We start from the raw sequence: 23,593 nt of genomic DNA, 5'->3' as shown, positions 1-23,593 counted from the left end.
AGAAGAAAGAAACCATCGCTGAAACTGATTTTTTTTCGGATGATTGAGGAATGAAATGGAAAAAAGCTCGTTAGAAAATAAGCAAACAGGAAGACTTTAATAAGGCACAAGAAATTGTTTGCATTCGTTCTGTACACAGCTTACACAGGAAAATGAACCCGTTGGTGGAGGAGACCAGCTCGAAAGGAAAGAAAAGTGAAACCTTCCTTGGCTCCCGCCTCTCCGTAGGGCACGTCAAATATAAATGCATCCGTTGCTGTGTGTGCTGTTGATTCTGAACCAACTTACACGATCTGGAATATATAGGAATATGAGGTAAGCGCATACACACCGATAGGCTGCACTCTCTCTCTCTCTGCACAACATCATTTGGAAGTTTTTAAAGTGAAGAAAGGAATGTAAGAAGCGCTCCCTTCACTGCTGCGGACAGTGCTTAGTAGTTGATCAGCTTTCGGATGCCGGCCAGGCAGCGGTGCTTGTCGGGAATGTAGAATGGTTCGAACACGTGCGGGAATGGTGTGTCCCAACCGGTCACTCTCAGCACCGGCGATTCCAAATGGAGGAAGCACTCTTCCTGGATGGTGGCGGCCAGCTCGGCGCCGAATCCGTTCGTCAATGGGGCTTCGTGGGCGATCAGTACGCGACCCGTCTTCTTAACCGACTAAAACCAACAATCGATTAGTGCTCTATTGGCCATAGGTGGCGAGGCAAGCGGTGTTACTTACGTTACAGATCGTTTCCTTGTCCCAGGGAAGAATCGATACCAGATCGATCACCTCGCAGCTGACGTCGAGTTGCGTCTTTGCCATGTTGGCTACCTCCTGCAGCACATGGATCTGTGTGCCCCAGCCCACGAGCGTGATATCGGTACCGGAGCGCAAAATGTCCGCCTTACCGATTGGCGACTCGAACGCAGCGACTGGAACTTCCTCGACCGCCGCACGGTACAGGGTTTTCGGTTCGAATACGATGCACGGATCATTATCCTTCACGCAAGCCAGCAGTAAACCCTTCGCCTTGTTCGGTCCGCGCGGCACCACCACCTTCAGACCGGGCGTGTGGGCAAAGTACGCTTCGGGGCTCTGGGAGTGGTAGCATGCACCGTGTCCGACTGCACCGCACGGTGCGCGGAAGGTAAGCGATCCACAATCGTACAGGTTGCCACTGCGGTACCGATACTTGGCCGCCTCGTTCACGATCTGATCGAACGCCGGGAAGATGTAGTCCGCAAACTGCATCTCGGCAATCGCTTTGGCGCCCGTGTTGGCCACACCGATCGCGAACCCGGCAATGCCCTGCTCGCAGAGGGGCGTATTGAACACCCGCTGCTTGCCGTACTTCTTTTGCAGTCCCATCGAGCAGCGGAACACGCCACCGAACGCCACGTCCTCACCGAACACCAGGGCCGACTCGTTCTGCTCCAGTGCAATATCCATCGCTTGGTTGATCGCCTGGAACATGTTCATCTTTTGCGTGGGCCCCTCGACCGGCGCCTTCGCGTCGGGCTGGTACACAAAGTGGGACGAGTGGCGCACCAGCCCATTCCGGGGCAGCGTTTTAACGCCCGTTGAAACCAGCTTCTGCAGAACGTTCATCTACGGCGAGAAGGAGTTGGCGGAAATGCGAAATTATGTAACCGTGGCAGTCTGCCTCTGTTGCTATGGAGAACGATCGCTCGAAGATCGCTATTTGGAAGGCACACGGTGGGGCAAAGGGCTGTGCGAGGAATTCGAACCTTTACTTACTGCGGGTTGCGGTTTTTGTGGCAGAAGGTAAAATGAGAAAACTGTTCGGAAACACGAACAAATCGCGAGTAATCCGGCGAGTGGATGAGTTGCGTATGCGAATCTTGTAAACAACTTGTTGACGTCCTGTTATCTCGTTCCAGCGCTGTGGGAGTGTGCAGACCGGGCTCGTTCGTGGAGCGTCAAATGGGCAGAAATAAATGGCCAAACTACATTCAGGTGAAGGCTGAATTGTCGTACGAAAAAAATTAATAGAAATCTAAACATTAAAGTGAGAAGCATTAAATGTAAAGTTTCACGATGTAAAGATACCAAAAACGACTAAAATGGTATGGTCCAAAAAATACCCCATTTCCCAGATGGGATCAAAACAACGCACGCACACTGACAGCTTTGACAGTGGGATATTTTCGCTGCTGTCAGTGACAAGAAGAAAAAAAAAAGACACAAAATGAAATGAACAGAAAGGGAGACGACTGCAGAAACAAAGGCTGTGGTCCGTTCTTTCTCCAGTGAAATTGTGAAGAAAAGCACGGAAAAGCGGTGTCCATTTCTGTCGCCAGCGTGAGTGTGTTGCAAAGCTTAATCGAAACAGTGTAAAACAATCCCCTGCAAGTCGTGTCACGAAGTGCCATTAGCAGTTTTCCACCTGCATCTTTGCGTAGGGCTAGGAAAAGCTCCCGTCTGGGTTTGGGTTTTGTGTGGACCGTTCGCTCTAGATCGTGCTCGATTGCGTGAAGGTTCGAGACATTTTTGACAAACGACGACACAACCATTCCCGTCGATTTCTCCGTGCTGTGGTGTGTGAGATTGTGGCAAACGGGAAAAAGGAAGTTTAGTTGTTCTTTCTACGGCAGAAGCTGAACGAAAGTCATCGATACAGCCCTCACACAACAAACACGGCTGTGGAAATCGAACTCGACTGTGGGTGTGTGTGTGTGTATTGCGTATGTGTGAATGTGTTGATGAGGTGGTACTCGTCGTGCTTCTTGTTACACTGATGGTAGTGGTGCTGGTGGTGGTGGTGGTGGTGTGAAAGACGAACAGATGAGGTGTGCGATTGTGGGCAATGTTTTGTTTACGTTTCACCCCGTATGATTAACGCGAAGCGCACATTGCCAAACACTCTGCCCATCTGCTGCGTTCCCTGCCCCCTTCATCTCGACCCCAAAAACGCGAACGAACAAGAACGAACGACAGAACGAGAGTGAGCCTGTGTGTGTGTGAGTGAGTGTTGGTGAAGTGTTTCGTTGCCCCATACGACGGGAACGGGTTCCTTTCAGTTTCCTTTGGCTGTTTCATGTTTCATTTCTAACCTCCGCTCCCCCACCACCACCCCAATACCCATCAACGTTCACTTTTTCACATTCACATTCAGGCGACGGGCTTTTCATCGCAGCAGTCTCAGCTGAGCGACGGCAACAGTGGGAAAGCAGAAGTAGAAGAACATCGCCGAGCGCAGCAGCAGCAGCAGCAGCAAGCAAGCAGGCAGGTCGTGTCTTTCCCGATGCAGTGGCACTGTTTTTGGCCGAGCATATCGACGGCGACGGGTGTTGTCCACCTTTAAAAGGGACAGCGCGTCCCGACTGCGGTTGCATTAAATTCACTGCTAGTGCAAAGCCACCCCACCACAGAGTGGGTGGGTGAAAAAGGATGAGCAGCAGCAGCAGCAGCAGCAGCAGCGACTAAATTGTGTTCGTTCCGTGGTTGTTGTGTTTTGTTGGCAAAATAGAGAGCGCAAAGCAAAAAAGGAAACACACGGAGCAGAGGAGCAACGATGACGACGGCAATGATGATGGTGGATAACTTTGAGTGTGCTGGATACACGTTCTACTCCAAGTTCGATTCCGGCAACCTGGGAAAGGTCGAGCTGGTGCGATGCTGTGAAGGTAATCATTGTGTCCAAGTGTTTTCTTTTTATTTTATTTCAGTGTTCCATTTTTAAGTGTAAAAGCAATAGAAGCAGGCAAACCGTGGTGACCATCCAAGCAGTCCGCGCGCTCGCGGCACGTTGGCTAAACAACTTTCTACATCTGTTTTCGGCGTCCGTCGACTCGATTTCACTTTGCAGTTTGGGTGCAAACGGTGGTGCAGAGATGGGGGTAGAATTAGAATTGGGTGGCTTGACCCACACGCGCGCCCCCTCATCGAAAGGAAATGCGACGACCGGGCAGTGGTCGAGGTCGAAAGCTTTGGTGGTTTGGGTATTTTTTCCTGGTTGACCGAACCGTTGGCCTGGTTGGCGCTTGTTACATAAACACAGCGGCGCAAACACACACATACACATACACAAATAGACACACACGACACGGGGGGTTATACATTTCGGCATGGGCACGATTGGGTGATTCCCCTTTGCCCTCCCTCGTGTGAAACGGCATACACGGCGTGCCTGCCAGACAACGAGGATGTAATCTTTATTTTAGGACACACTGATTATGTTGTCTGTTTTGCGAAGACGCCACCTTCTAGTGTTTCCTCTATTGTGCTTTAGTGGGTGGCTCACACAACAACGCAGAGTCGGGTGCATATTGTGCCGCATTCCCATTACATTTACATACCGGTTTATTACTACGGTCAAAAGGGCTACTTTATATTGGTACAATTTGCTTTGCAAGGACGGTTTATGTGCGGTACAGTACGCTCTACTCCCAACGGATCGATAAAACAAGCGCTCCGTGTACCTGGCGTATCTCTGGCAAATCTCCGGAACACGGTGCCAAAGTATGACATCAATAAATCGTGCCTCGCAATTCCACAAGATAAGCATCCTCGTGTGCGAACACGATACAACAGCAAAAAAAAGCAAAGCAAAAAAAGGACCCAAAAGTCACACGCGAAAGGAAAAGCTTTTGCTTTGGCGGAGAGCAACCTGCCGACAGTTAAATCGATCAAATCAAAGTAGCCCAGAAATCAACAAATGCTCGTTGCGGTGGTGGGCGCCTACATTCCGAAGTACGGAGGGGGAAGGGAATGCAAGCGCGCAGCAATGTTTCAAATAAATAACCTACTTCTTTCGCTTCTTGCATTGGAATTGATTCTAATTTTTTGCCTCTCTTTTACCCTTCCGTCTTCTACCCGCCCAGGACTCGGAATCGTGGGCAACACGGTATCGAGTGGGACGTCTGGTGTTCCCGTTATCGGTTCGGGGAGCAGTGCCATCGGGCCGGGCAGTACGAGCGCTTCCGCCATAGTAGCAGCCACGCTGGGGATTGGCTTGCATCAGCAGCAGCAGCAGCAACACCATGGACTGCTTTCGTCGGTGTCCGGAAGTGGCAGCGCTGCCGCAACGCCCGGTGCTAACGCCGGCGGGTCCCTCGGGATGCCCATTCCCTCGCCCACACCGCACGCGACGGAGAACCCGCTGGTGGAGGTGGAGTTCAATCTGTGGACCCGCCCGGACTGTGCCGGCACGCCGTACGAGAATCAGAACCGGACCTGGTTTCATTTCGCGGTGACGGGCGGACGGCCCAACCAAATCGTAAAGTTTAATGTGATGAATCTAAACAAGCAGGCGAAACTGTTCAGCCAGGGCATGCACCCGGTCACGAAGGTGGGACCGAACGGGCGCTGGGAACGGATCAAAGATAAACCATCGTATTCGGTGAGTTGTCTTACGCTGCGCTTTAACGAAGACTCCCGGGCTAAATATCATCCTTTCTTTGCAGATTACGAACGATGTGTTCTTCATCTCCTTCCTGCACAAGGTGCCAGAGGTGGGCGGTGACACGACGCGGATCTATTACGCGTTTACGTTTCCCTTCACCTACACCGAGCTGATGGACCAGCTGTCCACGTTCGATCGCAAGTTTGGTCGCCATCCGTTCGAGCTGCACAAGATGGCGTACGACATTTCGCAAAAGTACGACTCGCTGCCGGCGACCGCGGCGGAGGAATCGAAAAACATCTCCAACCTGGCACCGCACCGCCGGAAAGGGAAACTGTCGAAGATGGAGCGCGTCGACCGTACCAGCCCGGAATCGTTCGACGAAACGGCACGCGACGGGGTCGGCGAAGGTTCGTCGCCGGGCAAGGAAGTGTTGGCGGAGGCGGCCAAATCGCTGCAAACCGTGCTCGGGCCCGGCGGTGCCGGTGGGATGGTAATTGATGAAAACACCTCCGAATCGATGCAGCAGATTACAAACCTTGTGAACAAGGTGAAAATAGAGTTACCGCAGGGTGGTGGTGAAATGAAACAACCCGCACAACAAGCGTCCTCGTCGGCGTCCGCAACGAAAGCAAAGTTACCGTCGTTTCACCATCAGCTCAACGTGGCATCGGCGGCGGCGACTGCCGCCAATCCCTCCCCGGAGGACGATCAGAAGGCGGACCCACGGGACGAGATCTACTACTGCCGCGAGCTGCTGACGCACTCGATCGAGCACCGCCGCATCGAGCTGCTCACCATCAGCTCCTTTCACGGGATTCAGACGGCGCGCGAGACGCGCCTGCGCAATCTGTTCCCGGACGAGGCGGCCCAGCGCTGCCATACGTTTAGGGAGAAGAAGATCGTGTTCATCTCTTCCCGCGTGCATCCGGGCGAAACGCCGGCCAGCTTCGTGCTGAACGGGTTTCTCAGCATGCTGCTGGATCGGAAGAGCATCGTCTCGCAGACGCTTCGGCGGATGTACGTGTTCAAGATAATTCCCTTCCTGAACCCGGACGGCGTGTACAACGGGCTGTACCGGTCGGATACGCGCGGTCACAATCTCAACCGGGTGTACATTAGCCCCTGCCACGAGACGCAACCGGCGATCTATGCCGCCAGGAAGTTGATTAGGCAAGTTGTGGAGTCACAGGAGTCCCGTCGAAAATGACGCATTTTATTGATTTATCGCTATCTCTTTGTTCTTCCTCAGGTACTACCATCTCGGTGTGGATGAAGTTGAATCGTACGAACTGGAAAAGGAAAAGGAGCACGTGCACGGGGAAGGATCCAAGGAAGCGATCGGTGTTGTCGATCCCGAAAGTGCTACACCAGCCGGAGAAGGATCCGCACCGGTGGATTCATCGGGAGGCAATGTGAAAATGGCACTGAAAAAAGGTATACCCTCGACCACGATCCCATTGACGATAACGAGACGACACAGCACTCACAGCGCACAACCGCTCTCAGTTAGCCCTATCTGTGGTGCTACAACAGGGACAACCAATACTACCACCACCTCTACTACCACTACTACCAATACTACTACTCCTTCTACTAACACAACACAACACATTCAGAAAATGAAACTTCCCAAACTAAAATCCATCGACTCGTCATGGAAAGCTTCCAGCAGTACAAGTTCCGTGCTTCCTTTCTCTGCCCCGACCTCCCACCAACCAGTCAAACGATTGTCCTCGACCATGTCGCTCCCAGTGGATGGATCGATTCGGAAGCGCCGCACACCGTCCCTGTCCAGCACGCCGCAGTCCACCGTAAGCGTTGCCAGCGAGCGACGGTCCGTGATTGCTTTCGTAACGCCTGCCGAACCGGCGACTAGTTTGTCCAATCGAGCGAAAAGCACCATTTCCCCATCGTCGTCGTCATCGTCGTCATCCGCATCGTGGTCGGATAAACTGTTGGGCAAAATTTTACGCCGTCGACGTGCAAAGGCTGGCGCGTCCGGTGCCTGTGTGTCTACTGGCAGTGGCGCAAAGTTGTCCCCGATAGCGCAAGCCCTTCCCAAACCTACACTGGTGTTGCCGGCGGTGGCGGAGGAAGAGTCAACATCCACCGCAGAGGAGCCAGCGTTGTCGGCAGCGAAATCGTCCCCCTCCTCACCCGAGTTGGTCTCATCACCGACGGGGTTAACCAATGCTAACACAACTACTACCGCTTCCGTTGCATCGTCACCACTCACCGATGGTATGTCCCCCTGAGCGAAAGGGCAAACGAAGGTGGTTTCCATGGCAGCTCCTCATTAGCCTCATCATCACAGCTCTAGCTTCACACGCATGTAACGCGCCCTCTGCGAAACGGACATTTTGGAAGATTCATTCTCTCTTACTGTTATTGGCATTGCAACTGCTGATCGGCTGTTTATTGTTTATCCACTCAAAAGCTACATTGCAAGCGTGTATTGATGAATCCAGATGTTGTTTCGTCTTCCATTTTGGGGTTGTTTCATTGTCCGCTAAAACATAACATACTAACATAACATTTGGCGGCACACATTTAACAAACTCGCTCGGTCTCGCTCAGCAGCAAACCATTCCGCATGTTCGTTTTGTCGTAATCAGAAACGGTTTAATGCATGATTCTACGTGTGCCTGTTGCGCAGAACCTTTAAAACTAATGCTTCCGTTCCGTTCCCTGTTGTCTGTTCCTTTTTTCAGAATCGGATTCAGTCGAGCAGGACACACCGGCGGCGTCCGATTCCGGGTTCAGCGAGGCAAGCTCCACCTCGTCCTCGCTGACGTCGAAGGTTGCATCGAGCGCCGCGCTGCCCATTCAATCATCCGCCGATTCCACTGGCAGCCCGCCCACAGCCGATTCCACGCCGCCAGCCGTCGTGCAGCCGCAATCGCTCGTGGCCGCTGCTACGACTGCGGCCCAAGTTTTCACCGAGAAACTCATTCCGGAGCTAAATCCGATCGTTAGCGAAGGGACGGTACCCACCGCTAGCAGCAGCAACAACCTTGCACCCGCTACAGTCCGCGGTACTGCGGGCGGCCGAAGCGCTTCTAGCCTGAGCTTGAAAAAATCAATCCACTCGGTAACGGCCAAGGTCGACACGGGAAAGGGTGGCATCGGCAAGAGCGCCCATCACAAGCAGCACGTGCTGAACAAGCCACAGTTTCTCGGTGCGACCCCCGGCACGCTCAAGTTCAAGGAGTTTCTGGTACATCCGCATCACCATCACCATCACCATCATCACCATCATCACCACCATCACTATCTGGCGGGGGGAGGAGCAGCGGGTGGAGTAGCTGGCACGGGTGGTGCCATGTCAGCGGGCGGAAACGCTCAAGGGCAGGTCGTAGCCACGCTGCACGGTGGCAAAATGGCGCTGGGCGCGTTCAAAAAGGGCTCCGCAGGTGGCAAGCAGCAAGCTACGTCCTCCTCCACGTCGTCCTTGATCGGTGTGGGTGGTGCTGGTCGAGCTTCCGGCAGTGGTGGAACTGTCCTTGGTGACGGTGGAACCACGGTGGGTGGTAAAAATCGCCCCCAAACGCCTCAAACCAACGCTGCACAGTACAGCCATTATCGATCGCACCGCAACGAGTACCTTAATCCGGTGATGGGCGGCGGTGGCGTTGGCGGTGTGCCGCGCAGCCTGAACATTAGCCTGGACTTTCTGGCCCAGCTGGACGAGCGGCACGATCGGGTGGTGTACGAGGACCGTAGCAATCTGTTCATGTACATCGATCTGCACGGGCACGCCTCGAAGAAGGGCGTGTTCATGTACGGGAACCATCTGCCGAGCACGGTCGAAGCGGTCGAGTGCATGCTGCTGCCGCGGCTGATGAGCCTCAACTCGCAGCACTTCCATTTCGATGCGTGTAATTTCAGCGAGCGCAACATGTACTACAAGTAAGAGAGGGCGGAGAGCGCACGCGGGAGCGTGATGAGGTACAATTTGAACTGACAAATACCGCATTTTGTTGTAGGGGTAAGCGGGACGGTCTGTCGAAGGAAGGATCGGGACGTGTGGCCGTGTACAAGAGCACCGGTTTGATCAAGAGCTACACGCTGGAATGCAACTACAACACTGGCAAGTGCGTCAACATACTGCCACCCCGGGGTAAGGAGATTGTGGCCAAAACGACGCACACGCTTGTACCCCCGAAGTATACGCCGGCCGTATTCGAGGAGGTTCGTAGGTCCCCAAAAAGCCATGAAACAAGCCGCCAGCTAACCGTGTTTTTGCGCTTGTTTTTTTAGGTTGGGAAAGCCCTCGGACCATCCATTTTGGATCTCACCAACTCGAACCCACTGTCCCGATTGCCGAACTGCGAGTTTCGCACCCTGCAGGGGCTGCGCAACGCGCTGCGGATCGAAATCGAGCGCGGCTCGTCGAAGGCACGCGTCACCAATAAGGTAATATGTTGTCCGCGGGCGGCTCTGCTCTTTGCCGACGCATTCCAACAGCATCATCAGCCGCAGCCACAGCATCAAGTTGCCTAAAGTGTTGTGTGTGTGTGTGTGTGTGTGTGTGTGTGTGTGTGTGTGTGTGTGCGCGTATGTCCTTGTGTTGGGATGGTGAAGGTAGTAAGGGGAAATTATTCTAGTATGCCTTTCTTCCTCTTTTCCATTTTATGCTATTGCATGGTTTTTTGGTTGCTCCGGTCTTTCTATCTCTTTCTTCATTTGGATGTTTATGTTTTTCCTTCCTTTTTCGTTTCGTCCTTCCCCCCACCCCTGTTACCTGTAGTATGGTGATATTATAAGTTACGATTGGCTTTAACAAAGGGCAAGCAGCAGGCCATGAAGACGAACACACCCAACCAGAAGGAAAACAAAACAGCAGCAGCAGCCGTACACGTTCTCTCGTTCATTTTAAAGATCGTTTTGTATATTTTGAAGCGAGCAGCAGGGGAGTTTAATTAGCTGCTGTAGTAACATCTCGACAAGTACCATCACTACGTGAACAACTAATTACTGCAATTACTACTACTGCAACAACAACAACAACACTACTACTTACTACTACTACTTACCCTACAAGCAGCAGCAGCAGCCAGCGGTGCGGCAGTATGATCTCAGTTTTCGTTTCCGGAATTGGAGTAAGATCGATCGACCGCCCGGAGAACTCTTGTAGTGCAATTATATACTTCCCGAATGTGTTCATAAAATGTGTGCGTGTGTGTTAAATGATTCTCCGCGTCTTATAATTCGCTTGCTATCTTGTGCACTACTCGTGTTCTTCCCAGTACGAAGAGGCTCTAATGAAGTACGAAATACATATTGTTGTTATGTTGTTATCGCGCCCTATCCGTTTCCTTTCGCCCTCTTTTCGCCTCCCACGGCGTGTTGTCCCGTTCAACCTGGGAGAATGTTTATTAGCTAAATAATAATAATAAAGTTACATTCGTTGATTGTGTTTTCCGTTCTCTCTCTTTCTCTCTTTCTGCTTTCTTACCTTCTTGGTGGTAGTTGGGTTGGTTTCTTTCTTTCTTTCTCTCTTGTTTTTTGTAATTTGTGTAGGGGTGTTTTGTGTTTCTTTTTGGCATTGATAGTTTTGAGAATTCTCATCTACTACTACTCCTTTGGACTGCGCGCTCTCTGTTTCGCTGTAGTTTGGTGCTATCTTGTCGCTTTTGATTCTTTTCTGTAAATATTCTTCCCTTTCCTTCTACTAATAACGTAATTTGTGGTATAAATCGATATTTTGTAAATGTTTCTATGTGTTTGTGGCGCGGAAAAGCGCCGAGCCGATGGTGTTGGGTTGGGCTGAAGGGAAGACCCTTGTACATGACTCCACCACCACACACGTAGTACTGCACACTTTCATTTACACAATCATTTTATTTCTTCTTTTTTTCATCATCATCGCCATCATCGCCATCGTCTCTCGCACACCAGACCCAGAAGTCCCACACGAAGCGGCTGGCCAATCAGCTGTCCTGCTCGATAGACGTAGCGAAGGAAAACGCAATCCAGTGGGATCATTCGCTCGGCGCACCGGTGGTCGGTGTGGCCGGCGGCGCAGGGCAGCAAACGGGTGTCCCCGGCCCGACCGTCGCCGTCGCGAGCAAGATGGTGGGTGATCCGGATGCGGCCACACTGTTACTAGCCGGTGGAGGGGGTGGCACCAGTGGCGCGTCCGGTGCTACCGGTGCCGGATCGACGCAACACCCCCGGCAGGTGCTGAAAGCGAGCGGTTCATCGGTGACGCTTAAAACGACACACGTGGTCGGTGCCGGTGGAGCCGGTGGAAAGATTTCCCGCAAGGTCGGTGCCTTCGGTAAGCCGAAAAAATCAAAAGTCCTGTGCGATGTGAGCGGCACCGGTGGTGGTGTTGGTGTCGGTGTGGGTGGTGGCGTTGTTGGGGCGGTGGGCCCCGGTGGTAAGAAACTCCAGGAGCTAATGCTCCGCAGCACGAAGGAACAAGTGCCTCGCAAAAAGATCAAAGTATCGGCCCAGCAGGCCTCGGAGCTGTGCTTTAAGGGTGGCATTGGGTCGGGCTCGCTGCCCAACTTCCTCACCGTGGTGCCGGGCACGCTGGCCGACCTTCCGGCACTGGGCGCGGGCAAGAAGGTGAAATCGGAAAGCAAACTACTGGACGTGAACGATATGCAGTGCGATGATAGCTTCGATGCGGCACCGTGCTGTTCGTACACCGGTGGTGGCACTGCGTCACCGGGCACCACGATCGTTACCACCACGCACGCTGGCATCTCGAAGCTGATCTCGACGTACACACAGGCAGCAGCAAGCGAGCTGCACACGACGGTCGGCGGCACCACGGTCACAACGGAAGCGTTGATTTGCAGCGGTGGTGGTGTTGGCGGTGGTGTCGTTGGTGGCGGCAGCGTTGGTGTCGGTGATGTGGTCACGGCTTCGTCTTCGATGGGTCCTTCGATGGAGAGTGTTGTTGTCGGTGTTGGTGGTGGTGGTGGTGCTGGTAGCATCGCTAGCGGGAGTGGCGGTAGCAGCAGTGGCGAAGGGAAGGTCGGCACCAAGTTTGGCAAGGGTACGCTCAAGCCTAAGCAAACCAAGCTGGCCAAGTCGACCAAATCGGGCACCGATGCCGGCGGGAAGAAGCTGCTGAAGAAGAAACGCTCCCTTAAGACGGACTCGAGCTTGAAGCGAAAGAAGACGCGTGTTAAGCCGGCCCTGACGTAGACGGAGCAACCGAACCGAGTAGGCGGCGTGTGTGGTGTGTGCAATCAGTGAGAGAGAGGGAGATGGAGAGAGCGAATAGATGTGTGTCTTCCCGTGTAAAAGAAGCAAATAGGGCGAATGGGAGAGAGAGAGAGAGAGAGAGGTTCTTTGAAGAAGAAGAGATATTTATTTGAACGAATCAGTATATATTTTTTATACGCATGTGTGTGTGTTTGTGTGTGTGCTTCCTCGCTCGACCACCGAACGCAGTTGAACGCAGCCACTGAAAGTGGAAAACGTAAATTTAGTATATTTCTGTTTGTTTATGTTTCCTTTCGTTCTTTCTCTATCTTGTTATACACTTTCTGACCTTTGAACTTTCGTTCCACGTAAAGAAACAAAAAAAAAGTACAACACCGCTTACGCGTCCGTGCCGATTGAGTGTGTGATATTTCTCGTGTATTATTTTGAGTGTGTGCGTGAGTGTTTTTTTATAAACAATAATAATATTTTAACTTTATTTCTTTGTTGCTTTTTATACACTACTTTTTTTGTTTGTTTTGTTAGACATGTAAGCAAAGAGAGTGAACCCATTCTCCTCTTCTGTTCTGTTGTTAGACGGGCGAGACTACGGGCAAGCACTATACTACATTTACTAACTCTCCACTACGATTCGTGAAAGGTGTAGAAGCAAAGTATGTTTTTTGACTGATGAAAATAGGTCGTGACAGAAGATATAGGTCGTTTGCTTGTAGCCACACACACGAACATCGTAGCTCGTAGCCGCTGGTGGAACGAATCCAAAAAAACAAAACGCTCGCTTTTAAACACCATGGTTGGAGGAAAAAAGAAAAATACAAAAAGTGTGCGAGGTGATATGCCGTTTGCTTTGTAAGATTTCGCATTATTCATTTAATTTTCTCCTTGTTCATTGATTCATTTAAAACATTACTATCCTTGTACCTATAATTATAAGCACGTAGGGAGGAGTAGAGCAGAGCCCCAACGAGCAAAAATGTGCGCACGAAGGAACAGGTTGGCTTGTGTGCTGCGTACCTGTGAAGCATTTGCGCGCGGGTTAGTAGTAGAAACACCATGGAAACGAAGCGTAACAGTGGTAGTAGTGTAGTAGGCAGGCCAGCAGCATCAAATCGTAGTAGGTGCGAGTATGAAATAAAAACAAACCCACCACCACCACACCACCCCACAAATACTACACAAATACATACACGAAAGTGAAAACGTTTAGATAGAAAGCATATTAGCAATCAAAGGAAAAAATAAAACAGTACTCGCAAGAAATGTAACCCTAACAGTAATAATGGCATTTTAAAAGAGAGAGAGAGAAAATTAAATCCTTCTGCAAAAACAAACGTCGCGCGTGCTACCACCACCAACACACCAGCCACGTAGAACGTTTTTGCATGCATTTTCTTTATTAGATATTTATCGTTTTGTTCGGTTAATTCAGTTAGGCTGTTAGGCAGTTAGGATCGTGATTTATCCCACCCGCCCACAAAATCTCCCTGCATCGTGTTTTATGTGTGTGTGTGTGTGCCTGTACGTTGCAAAAGCATTACCATTTATCCATAGCAGCAGCAGGCTGGCAAGCAGCACAAGGAGCGGTAGAAGAAGAATGTGGAACAGCTGATATGCATAAGTAAACAAATCAGCAAACAAACAGACACGCACACATACACACAGGCAAGCATATTTGCAAGAGAAAGCGCAAGAGGAAGGAAACCCTCCCGAAGGAGTAAACAAACAAACAAAAAACGGGAATGGTAAACAGAGAAAGACTTATATATGGCAACATCGTGATAAGAGCAAGAAACATTTATGAAAATGAGAAGAATGGATTCAATAAAAAGAACAAAAAAAAATCACACACACACAGCGATGTTATGGTTTTATTGATTTAATTTTATGCTAAGTTGTGCTGTGTGCTGTTGCTCCAATAAATCTTTTGCGGTTTCGTGGCACTTTATATCACACTTTGTAACACAAATTGGAAAGAAATTGGAAACAAGCTAGTATTTAATGGACAATGCTGTTGTAGAAAGCATTCTCAAAGCATGTTTCGAGCATTTATCGGAGCTCGGGACGAGTAATTAGGGCTGAATTTTGAACCATAATCACTGAAATAATAAAACCTCGTCGATTCATTTTTGTAGAAACCGAAAATTGTATGTGAATACACCTCAAAAAACATAAACACCTTGGTCGCGGTATACGTTAACATTTAAGCATCGTAGGCGTAAACGTCAGAATAAAACGGCATTCGTGCTCGAGAATCAGAACAGCGCACACCTTCCGATTCTTCGTCTTTTCCGTTCCGAAAAATTCCGCAACTTTACAACTCAGAAGTGGGATACGAAGTCATTTTACGCAACAAAATGCCTACAAAAGATGAGTTATTATGTGCCTTGGAAGCTGCTGGTATCGAAGTGCCCCCCTCGGCAACTATTCAACATCTTCGCAACTTGTACCAACAATGTGAACCGGGGATGAAAACTGAGGAACGATCGTCAAACAGCTCCAGTTCCCAGAACCCACGTATTGATGACGCCGTAGTGACGAACAATAGAAAACACGAGGAACCAGCCGCCATTTCGGTGAAAGAGAAAATCGTTCCTCCCAAAGATGGCAGCTTGGCTGAAAACGATTCTCATCGATGGGAACTATTTGCACTACGCGAGAAAATCAAGGAAATGGAACAGCGACAAGTGAAAGTGGAAAGCGGCAGATTGGTACACCCTGACGAGCTTAAACATCTGATACCAGAATTTTCGGATGGTCTCGGTATCAACCGATGGATTGACACAATCCGCTATAATAGCGAACTGTACGAGTGGCAAGATCGAACGACGCTTTTGTATGCAGGTAGCCGCTTAACCGGCGCGGCCAATGAGTGGTATAATGGATTTCGTCATACGATTAAAACTTTCGACGAATTTGCTGTTGAAATTAAAAAGGCGTTTCCCGATCGCTGCAATGACGCTGTGATTCACAGCCAACTAGCCGCAGCTTACAAAAAGTCCGCCGAATCATATACAAGTTACGTGTATCGGGTTAACGCGTTGGGGAAGTCAGGCAATGTGAGTGACGATGCTATTATCACTTACGCCATTAGAGGACTATCCCGTGATCCTCTCTACGATAGTCTCGTCACAAAGGACTACAGCAACATATATGATCTGATCGACAACATTAAGCGCTGTGAAACACATTTATTGATGCGCAAAAATATAGAACGCCGCATTCCTTCTGCCCACTACTCAAATGTTCCGAGATTAGTGGCCCCGAGACAGGCGCCAACAGAAACACCTCGTTGTTACAACTGCTCAGATTTTGGACACCATTCATCACAATGTACTAAACCTCGTCGAGCCTTGGGTTCCTGCTTCCGATGCGGCAGTACATCTCACGTCATCCGTAACTGTCCCGACGTAGTTAGACGACAACCAACAGCAGCCGCAGTTCAGAGCAACGAAAATGAGACACCGAATGTAGATGACGCGAATAATGGAAACGTTCTGCAGCTCGATGCCTATCAGGAGGTAAGTGTCGCTTTAAAGAAAACTAAAGTTTGGAGCTCATGGTTTAACATAACATGTCTTTTTGATTCCGGTAGTGCTAAAAGCTTCGTCAATGAAGATATAATTCCAAAAACAAAACTACATACTCCCATACCGAGCGGATTTCGTGGAATAGGGAATAGTAACCTTCAAACACTTGGAAACATTGAATTACAAATACGCTTTCGTAATGAAATCCGTACTCATACTTTCATTATTTTGCCTAAAAATTACATGTCGTTGTCTATGATAGTTGGGAGAGATCTATTATCTGAATTCAAAATCATTCTTGCGCAGTTACGTAAAATTTATAACAAAGCCTATATTATGAACTTAAATAAAGATATAAAGAATACAAAACCGGATGTTGTCCAGAGGCTTCAAACTTTGGGTCTGTTGCATAGTTCAATACAGGGCTCCTCGTTGGAGGTGGGTCCAGATTCCGTTTTGTCCGATTCCAAAATTTCTGAAAATTCCATATTAGCGTTAGACCAATCTGAGCATGAGAAATCAATTACCAACGTTTTTCTTGAAATGTGTTCGATAGATATGAGCGATGAAACGATGAGCGCGATAAAAATAGGTAAACATTTATCTAAAGAACAAAGCATTGTCATTAATTCAATCGTGGTTAACAATTACCTAAACTTTCCAGAAGAACAAATCCTACCAGTGACTCATAAAATGCGGATTAGTTTGACACATGATGTTCCCGTTTTTACAAAACCAAGACGACTCTCATTTGCCGAGAGGGATAAAGTAAAAGAAATAGTAAAGGACCTTTTGAAAAAAAATATAATACGACCTAGCAATTCACCTTACGCCTCGGCACTGGTACTGGTAAGAAAGAAAAACGGAGAGATTCGTAAGTGTGTCGACTATCGACCGCTAAATAAAATTACCATTCGCGATAACTATCCACTCCCTTTAATAGAAACATGCCTCGAGCATTTAGGAAACAAAAAATATTTTACGCTACTCGACCTTAAGAGTGGCTTTCATCAAGTGCAAATGCACGAAGAATCAATTCAGTACACGGCTTTCGTCACCCCTGACGGCCAATACGAATATACTCGTATGCCATTTGGCCTAAAAAATGCCCCAGCTGAATTTCAGCGGTTTATAAATACGATTTTAAGAAAATTCATTGACAACGAAAAATTAGTCGTCTATATTGATGATATTCTTATTGCTTCGAAAGACTTTGATGAACATTTTCAATTAGTGGGAGATGTTTTACGTACACTACGTGAAAATGGGCTAGAACTACGCTTGGACAAATGCAAATTTGCATACAACGAGTTGGATTATTTAGGATATAAAACCAGCCCCTCAGGCATATGTCCTAGTGATCACCATGTTAAAACAATTAAGAATTATCCTATTCCGCAAAATGTAAAACAAGTTCAACAATGCATAGGTTTATTTTCATTCTTCCGTAGATTTGTTCCCAATTTTTCAACTATTGCTAAACCTTTGACCAACCTTTTAAAAACCAAAGCACCATTCGTATTTGACAACAATTGCAAAAAGGCTTTTGAAACACTAAGAGACAAATTGATTGAAGCTCCAGTACTTTCCATATATGACCCAAAGCGTGAAACGGAGCTTCACTGTGATGCAAGCTCTTTAGCATTCGGTTCCGTACTTTTACAAAAACAGGATGATGGTAAATATCATCCTATTTCATATTTCTCAAAGACCACTTCGGCCGATGAAGCTAAGTTACATAGCTATGAGCTCGAAACCTTAGCCGTAATTTATGCGCTCAAGCGATTTCATGCATATGTACATGGCGTTCCCATCAAGATCGTAACAGATTGCAATTCTTTAGTAGAGACTTTGAAGAATAAAAATGCTTCGGCTAAAATAGCACGATGGTCGCTTTTCCTAGAGAACTACAACTACACGATTCAACATCGTCCCGGAACATCAATGAGCCATGTAGACGCTTTAAGTCGGCTCGAATACTTGGCCGCAATTCACGATGTCGACATAGACTTCCAGATACGTGTCGCTCAAGCTAGGGACCCGCAGATCCAACTATTGAAAGGAAAGCTAGAGAAGACGAGCATTCAAGGATTTCAGTTGCAAGACGGAGTAGTATACAAACTCTCACCTTCAAATAGGTTAAAACTATACGTACCGGCGGAAATGATAAACAATTTGATTCGATCAATTCATGAACAGGTAGGACATCTCGGTGTAGAAAAATGTCTGAATCAAATAGACCAAAACTATTGGTTTCCCAATAGGAAAACAAGGATCACAAATTTCATTAATAACTGTTTAAAATGCTTACTTTACTCCGCTCCGGTTAAAAACAATAATCGAAATCTGCATAGTATCCCCAAAGAACCTTACCCCTTCGATACAATACACATTGACCATTTCGGACCACTTCCTACATCAAAATTGAAGAAAAAATATTTACTAGTGGTTGTTGACGCATTTACGAAGTTCGTTAAACTATATCCATCTTCTTCTACTAGTACCCGAGAGGTGTGTAACTGCTTAAAACAGTATTTTTCGTATTATAGTCGCCCCAAAAGAATAATAAGTGATCGTGGTACATGTTTCACCTCAGTTGCCTTTTCCAATTTCCTATCGTCACGGGGAATCATTCATGTGTTAAATGCAACTGGTTCTCCACAGGCCAATGGCCAAGTGGAAAGGATTAATCGTATAATTCGCCCTATATTAAGTAAATTGTCAAACCACACCGATCATTCAGATTGGGTTCAAACATTATTATCTACCGAATACGCACTTAACAACACTATCCATTCATCTACTCGTTTCTCACCCTCTATGTTATTATTTGGTGTTAACCAACGCGGTCCGACAGTAGATGGCTTAACCGAATATTTAGACGATAAAAATAAAACCTTGCCAGATCTAGAGACAATACGCGCAGAAGCCTCGTCTAACATTTTGAAATCACAACAAACCAATGAAAAACAGCATGCCAAACACCATTGTCCCGCTACGGAGTTCAATGAAGGAGAATTTGTAGTAATCAAAAATATAGATAACACCGCTAATACAAACAAAAAGCTCATCGCCAGATTTAAAGGTCCTTATATAGTACATAAAAGATTACCTAATGATAGATACGTAATACGCGATATAGATGGAATCCAAATGACACAAATACCATACGACGGTGTTTTGGAGTCGGACAAATTGAGGAGATGGATCGTGCCTCTTTCGGGAGACTGACGAACTATGTGTGCAAAGCCACACTTACAAAAAAAAAAAAGAGAACTCTAGTGAAAAGTTGTTAAGGCAAAATTGAGGCCAATTTGCTATCAGGATGGCCGAGCTGTAGAAACCGAAAATTGTATGTGAATACACCTCAAAAAACATAAACACCTTGGTCGCGGTATACGTTAACATTTAAGCATCGTAGGCGTAAACGTCAGAATAAAACGGCATTCGTGCTCGAGAATCAGAACAGCGCACACCTTCCGATTCTTCGTCTTTTCCGTTCCGAAAAATTCCGCAACTTTACATTTTGAAAATTCTTACCTTTGTACTGTCGCTGCGGCAACTGCCGCGTTAAGAGCACTGAGGAAGTGTGTTTCAGTTCGACCGACCGTTTAGCTCGTGAATGAAGCCGTGCTTTTCCCCTTCATTCATTTAACGGAATGCGCATGCGCTTGGTTGGGAATGGCGACGACAGCCGTGTTTAACTGACCGGCCGTTTTTGTGCACGACATTCAGTTCCTTTATTCCCTTCGACGCGTTAAGTTCGCAGCTTCTATCGACCGCTCCATAGAAAAATCTGTGGTTGCTTCGTTCGCACGTGGATTCGCATTTGAATTTAAAATCTCGACGAACGGCTCTACTCTCCACCTTACCTGTGTGTGTGTGTGTGAGAGTTTTGATCGATTTAGCGCACACCTGTCAAACACGCGCGTGTGACAGCAGCAGATCGTGATCGAGCGTGATCGTGTGCGGGTGTGTTTGTATTGTTAAACAGCAGGAACGAATCAAAACGTAAAAAAAGAATTCTTTTGCCCTTTTTGTATGCATAGCAATAATTCATAATCGTTCCTTTTTTGCTTGTGTCGATTCGATTTGTAGGTAGCTGTTTCCTTGACAACCGAACGCAGCAACTGTAGCCGTCCGTCGTCTGTCGCGCGTCACTTTGGGTGTGCTGCTGCTGTGCAGTGTCTCGCTACTAATTAAACGTGGAAAGAAAAAAAACCATGAAGCAATTTGGACTGGGAGTGGTTTTCCTGCTGGCCGCCGTAGAGAGTGGTAAGTTGAAAGTGGGTGCGTGACGCGTGTAATTTTACAGGGTGGAAAATGAAACCATAAATCCCCTCTTTGAATAAGCAAAGCAGGGGGGAAGTGCACTGACCAATGAGTCATGCTAGGAGGGGCAGGGGAATGGTATTTGTTGTTGTTTGATGTGGTGAGAAAAGCTGAGACACTCACGCCCAGTGAGCAGTGTGAGTAGCGTGAGCAGTGAGAAGCGAGGATCAACAAGAAGTGAGAATTATGCTTTGCACCTTGCCAAATGCAAATTAAATCGATCAAACACAGACACACGTGCTGCTGCTGCTGTTACACGAAGGCGCATGGAACACCGGGCCCCGCAAAAGGCCCGCTTCTGGTGTCCACTTCCGCAGTGGAATTGAAAAAGCACGATTTTAAGGCATGTCCCTCCATCATCATCATCATCATCATGGGCTGTGATTCATTTAGCAGCAATATCCGCTTCAAAAGCGTACCGCGTCCGCCTAATGCCTGGCAGTACCACGGGCTAGAGAACTCTTATCGGTGCTCTTCCACATCAACGGACAATCGAAACCGGGGCTCGGTATATTGATTGCCGGAGCCGGAAAGGACGCTACCCAGGACGCACATGCGGGTGTGGAAGGAAGAGTGACGAAGAGCATGCCACATCATTGTTGCTGGAACAAGGAGAGAGAGAGAGAGAGAGAGAGAGAGAGCAGAGAGAAAGAGACAGACAAAGAGACAGACAAAGGCCACAAAAAGCCCCGCAGGACTTTCTGCAAAGTGTAAAAAGCAGTTCTCTACTCTATTTGACTTTCACTTACTTTCCGCGAAGGCAAAACTTTCCTATTTGGGCACAGCAGTTTTCCGTGAAAACCCGTGGCGCGGTAGCGCATGATTTCGCCGTACAGGAACACCATTTAAACTCTTCACCAAACTTTATGTTTTACTTGAGTGTACCAAGTAGGAGAATTCACCGCCCGAACACGCCAGACAAACAAAACAGACAGCTCATCCTTATAACTCGCTCGTTTTGAGATGAAAATCACCTGGCTATCGCGGAATGGAAAGTACACTTCACCGGTATTCGGGCGCCCGGGTTGAAGTGTTGCCGAAAATACGCGTCTATAAGGTCCAATTGGAACGGCGCGCTTTGAAGGGCTCCTGAAGCCTCATCCAAACACAGAGAAACGAGAACGAGAGAGTGCGAGCGAGAGAGCGAGCGAGAGCGAAAGAGCACTTTCAACGCACACTAGGATCTGCTGAAGAACGGAACCAACGAAACCGAATGCATTAAGCTGATTAAATCTGCATTTCTCGTCTGGTGGCCACTTGGCGACAATTGTTCCGTGATGCGTGAAAAAAGGCACTCGTTTCACGAACACACGAAGGAAGAAAACTCCGCTAAACGACATAAATTGGGCGTACAACACACACTTGTTATAAGTGGTCGTTTTACTCTTCATTCACTATGCAGTCCGTCCGCTGCAAAAGGATAACGAGGACGAAAGGACGAGATTTTGGGCCATTAAAATAATTATCTGCCTTTCGGGATGGAAATTTGCACTGTCAGTGTTACAGCAAAGGGGAGAGGGGGAAAGGCAACTGGATTACGGATGCACTTTTTGTTGCCGCGTCGTAATGTTCCAGCTCCAGATTATGCTCGTTTCGTTGAATAAGCCACCACACCTAAGGGAGGGCGATGACAATTTTAATGCTAACGAATGTTTCTTTCTTCCTCCACCATCACCTTCTTCTCCACTGGGTGTGTAAATCGCCTCTATCCTCAAAAAAAAGCAACGGCCATCAGCTGCTACGTGTGCAATACGACCGACTCGACGACACCGTTCCAGTGCAGCGAATGGTTCGAACGGTTCGATACGCCCGACCTGAAGCCGGTCGACTGCTCCAACGTGTACGGGGCCAAGTTCTGCATCAAGCACATTGGCCGCTTCGAAGGTATCGTCCTCCTCTTGCCACTCGTTGGCTCTGTTGTGGCTAACATCTCGCGCTGCATGGCTCTCTTTCACACAACTAACACCCCTGTGGCCAGGCTGCTGGTAGAACATTAGAGTAACACAGCATTAATATAACATATTTAACATGGAATTAAAAGTGGTCGAAATATCGGGTGATTGGGCTTCACTACATTCATCTAACCCAGCTAACCCAAAACACATACAAACACACACCTTTCTTGGCCACTTTCAGCGTGCGGTATCCTTTGCTACCAGTGCTCGTCCGCCCACTCCATGTACTGTTCGGACATGCTGGTCGCGGACGAGGCGTCCCCCTTCAAGCCGGAACCGTGCGATCACGTGTTCGAGGCCGAGTACTGCATCAAATCGACGGCAATGCATGGTTCGGTTTTTCTTTCGCTTTTAGTGTTTGTATATTGTGTATATGTTGTGTGTCACTTGTTTCACGCCTTTTCCGTTGCAAAACTCACCTTTTCTAGCTGCATGTTTTTCACACCTTTACGTTTAAGTCTTTTAATCTCACTCATACATCCACATGGCTTGCTACGTTTGTGTGTTGCTGTTGGTTGTGTGTTTCTCATATTAATCGGTCTTCCTTCTCTCTTTGCCTGAACTGGACACTAGATGGCATTGGTGCTAAGCGTTACTGCTCGTCGCGCGATCTCGGCAACTACTGCAACTATGTGCGCAATCCGGGCGATCAGATCGAGTACCGATCGTGCATCTACACCTGCGACACGGACGGGTGTAACAGTGCTCCACGCTCGGCGCAGTTCGTTTCCGGCACAGTGCTTGTGGTGCTGATTCCCTTCATCCAGCTTCTTGCTGCCTCTCTTCTCCGGAAGGTGACGCTTTAGATGTGCATTTTTGGGTATTGGCTCTAGCGAATCATCCATCGTTTTACCAACCAACTAGACGAGACTTTCGTGAGATTCTTTTGCCCGAGAGCATTTCCGTTTTCCGTCCATTCTTTTCCATCCAACATTCCGACATTGCGCACCAAGACACGGTGCAGTGTACACCACAATATGTTCAAATGTACTAGAATAATGAATAGTGTTTAGTGAGTGGATTTTTAAATAATAATAAAAACACGTGACAAAGAATCCTACAATAGAAAAAAATGAATCATTCTTTCACACAAAAACACATACCCCAGTCAGTTTTTCTTTGTTCCTTTACGTTGTTGTCTTATTTTGCTTTTTTGCTCACATTCCATCTATTGATGCGGCAGGCCAAATGGTTATAGCGTTTTTTCACATTCACATTTTACTAGCATTCTTTTTTGCG

The 23,593-nt window shown here is 48.1% G+C and overlaps 4 protein-coding genes across 9 annotated transcripts; 3 read left to right on the top strand and 1 right to left on the bottom strand.

Annotated features, from left to right (window-relative positions):
- Positions 1-70: 70 nt before the first annotated feature.
- Positions 71-1,885, bottom strand: LOC120908729 (2-oxoisovalerate dehydrogenase subunit beta, mitochondrial). Of its 2 annotated transcripts, none has more exons than XM_040320042.1 (3): positions 1,736-1,885; positions 726-1,595; positions 71-661 (listed from the first exon to the last, which is right to left on the bottom strand). In XM_040320042.1, the coding sequence occupies exons 2-3, from the start codon at positions 1,593-1,595 to the stop codon at positions 434-436; spliced, it is 1,098 nt and encodes a 365-aa protein (XP_040175976.1). In that variant the 5' UTR covers positions 1,736-1,885; the 3' UTR covers positions 71-433. The 2 variants fall into 2 exon arrangements, with proteins under 2 accessions (XP_040175976.1, XP_040175975.1); XM_040320041.1 differs by having other exon boundaries at positions 1,746-1,884.
- A 311-nt stretch (positions 1,886-2,196) lies between these two features.
- LOC120908690 lies at positions 2,197-22,108 on the top strand. 5 transcript variants are annotated; one of them, XR_005741162.1, is made up of 11 exons: positions 2,197-2,309; positions 3,124-3,634; positions 4,832-5,349; positions 5,414-6,525; positions 6,605-6,789; positions 7,075-7,596; positions 8,067-9,264; positions 9,342-9,546; positions 9,616-9,771; positions 11,257-12,661; positions 21,015-22,108. XR_005741162.1 is itself a non-coding variant. In XM_040319957.1 (10 exons), exons 2-10 carry the CDS (start codon positions 3,523-3,525, stop codon positions 12,517-12,519), a joined length of 5,271 nt encoding a protein of 1,756 aa, XP_040175891.1. In that variant the 5' UTR covers positions 2,197-2,309; positions 3,124-3,522; the 3' UTR covers positions 12,520-14,388. The 5 variants fall into 5 exon arrangements, 4 of the variants coding, with proteins under 4 accessions (XP_040175891.1, XP_040175894.1, XP_040175893.1 ...); XM_040319957.1 differs by lacking the exon at positions 21,015-22,108 and having other exon boundaries at positions 11,257-14,388; XM_040319959.1 differs by lacking the exon at positions 21,015-22,108 and having other exon boundaries at positions 2,203-2,968; positions 11,257-14,388.
- On the top strand, positions 14,645-19,338 carry LOC120908727. Its single transcript, XM_040320039.1, has 2 exons — positions 14,645-16,058; positions 16,133-19,338. Exons 1-2 carry the CDS (start codon positions 14,895-14,897, stop codon positions 16,136-16,138), a joined length of 1,170 nt encoding a protein of 389 aa, XP_040175973.1. The 5' UTR covers positions 14,645-14,894; the 3' UTR covers positions 16,139-19,338.
- On the top strand, positions 19,456-23,456 carry LOC120908736. Its single transcript, XM_040320056.1, has 5 exons — positions 19,456-20,078; positions 20,166-20,342; positions 22,122-22,283; positions 22,536-22,685; positions 22,928-23,456. The coding sequence occupies exons 2-5, from the start codon at positions 20,291-20,293 to the stop codon at positions 23,158-23,160; spliced, it is 597 nt and encodes a 198-aa protein (XP_040175990.1). The 5' UTR covers positions 19,456-20,078; positions 20,166-20,290; the 3' UTR covers positions 23,161-23,456.
- The last annotated feature ends 137 nt before the right edge of the window (positions 23,457-23,593 follow it).

This window comes from Anopheles arabiensis, chromosome 2 (assembly GCF_016920715.1).
Source record: "Anopheles arabiensis isolate DONGOLA chromosome 2, AaraD3, whole genome shotgun sequence".
Classification (NCBI taxonomy): Eukaryota; Metazoa; Arthropoda; class Insecta; order Diptera; family Culicidae; genus Anopheles; species Anopheles arabiensis.
Note: the sequence above shows the minus strand (reverse complement) of the source record. Positions and strands in the feature narration are given on the sequence as shown.

Coding starts and splice junctions, on each gene's coding strand:
- LOC120908729 (XM_040320042.1), bottom strand. CDS start 1,595: ATGAACGTTCTGCAGAAGCTGGTTTCAACGGGCGTTAAAACGCTGCCC. Junction 662..725: donor ACAAGGAAACGATCTGTAAC/GTAAGTAACACC, acceptor TGTTGGTTTTAG/TCGGTTAAGAAGACGGGTCG.
- LOC120908736 (XM_040320056.1), top strand. CDS start 20,291: ATGAAGCAATTTGGACTGGGAGTGGTTTTCCTGCTGGCCGCCGTAGAG. Junction 22,284..22,535: donor GCACATTGGCCGCTTCGAAG/GTATCGTCCTCC, acceptor GGCCACTTTCAG/CGTGCGGTATCCTTTGCTAC. Junction 22,686..22,927: donor CAAATCGACGGCAATGCATG/GTTCGGTTTTTC, acceptor ACTGGACACTAG/ATGGCATTGGTGCTAAGCGT.
- LOC120908727 (XM_040320039.1), top strand. CDS start 14,895: ATGCCTACAAAAGATGAGTTATTATGTGCCTTGGAAGCTGCTGGTATC.
- LOC120908690 (XM_040319957.1), top strand. CDS start 3,523: ATGACGACGGCAATGATGATGGTGGATAACTTTGAGTGTGCTGGATAC. Junction 3,635..4,831: donor GCTGGTGCGATGCTGTGAAG/GTAATCATTGTG, acceptor CTACCCGCCCAG/GACTCGGAATCGTGGGCAAC. Junction 7,597..8,066: donor ATCGTCACCACTCACCGATG/GTATGTCCCCCT, acceptor TCCTTTTTTCAG/AATCGGATTCAGTCGAGCAG.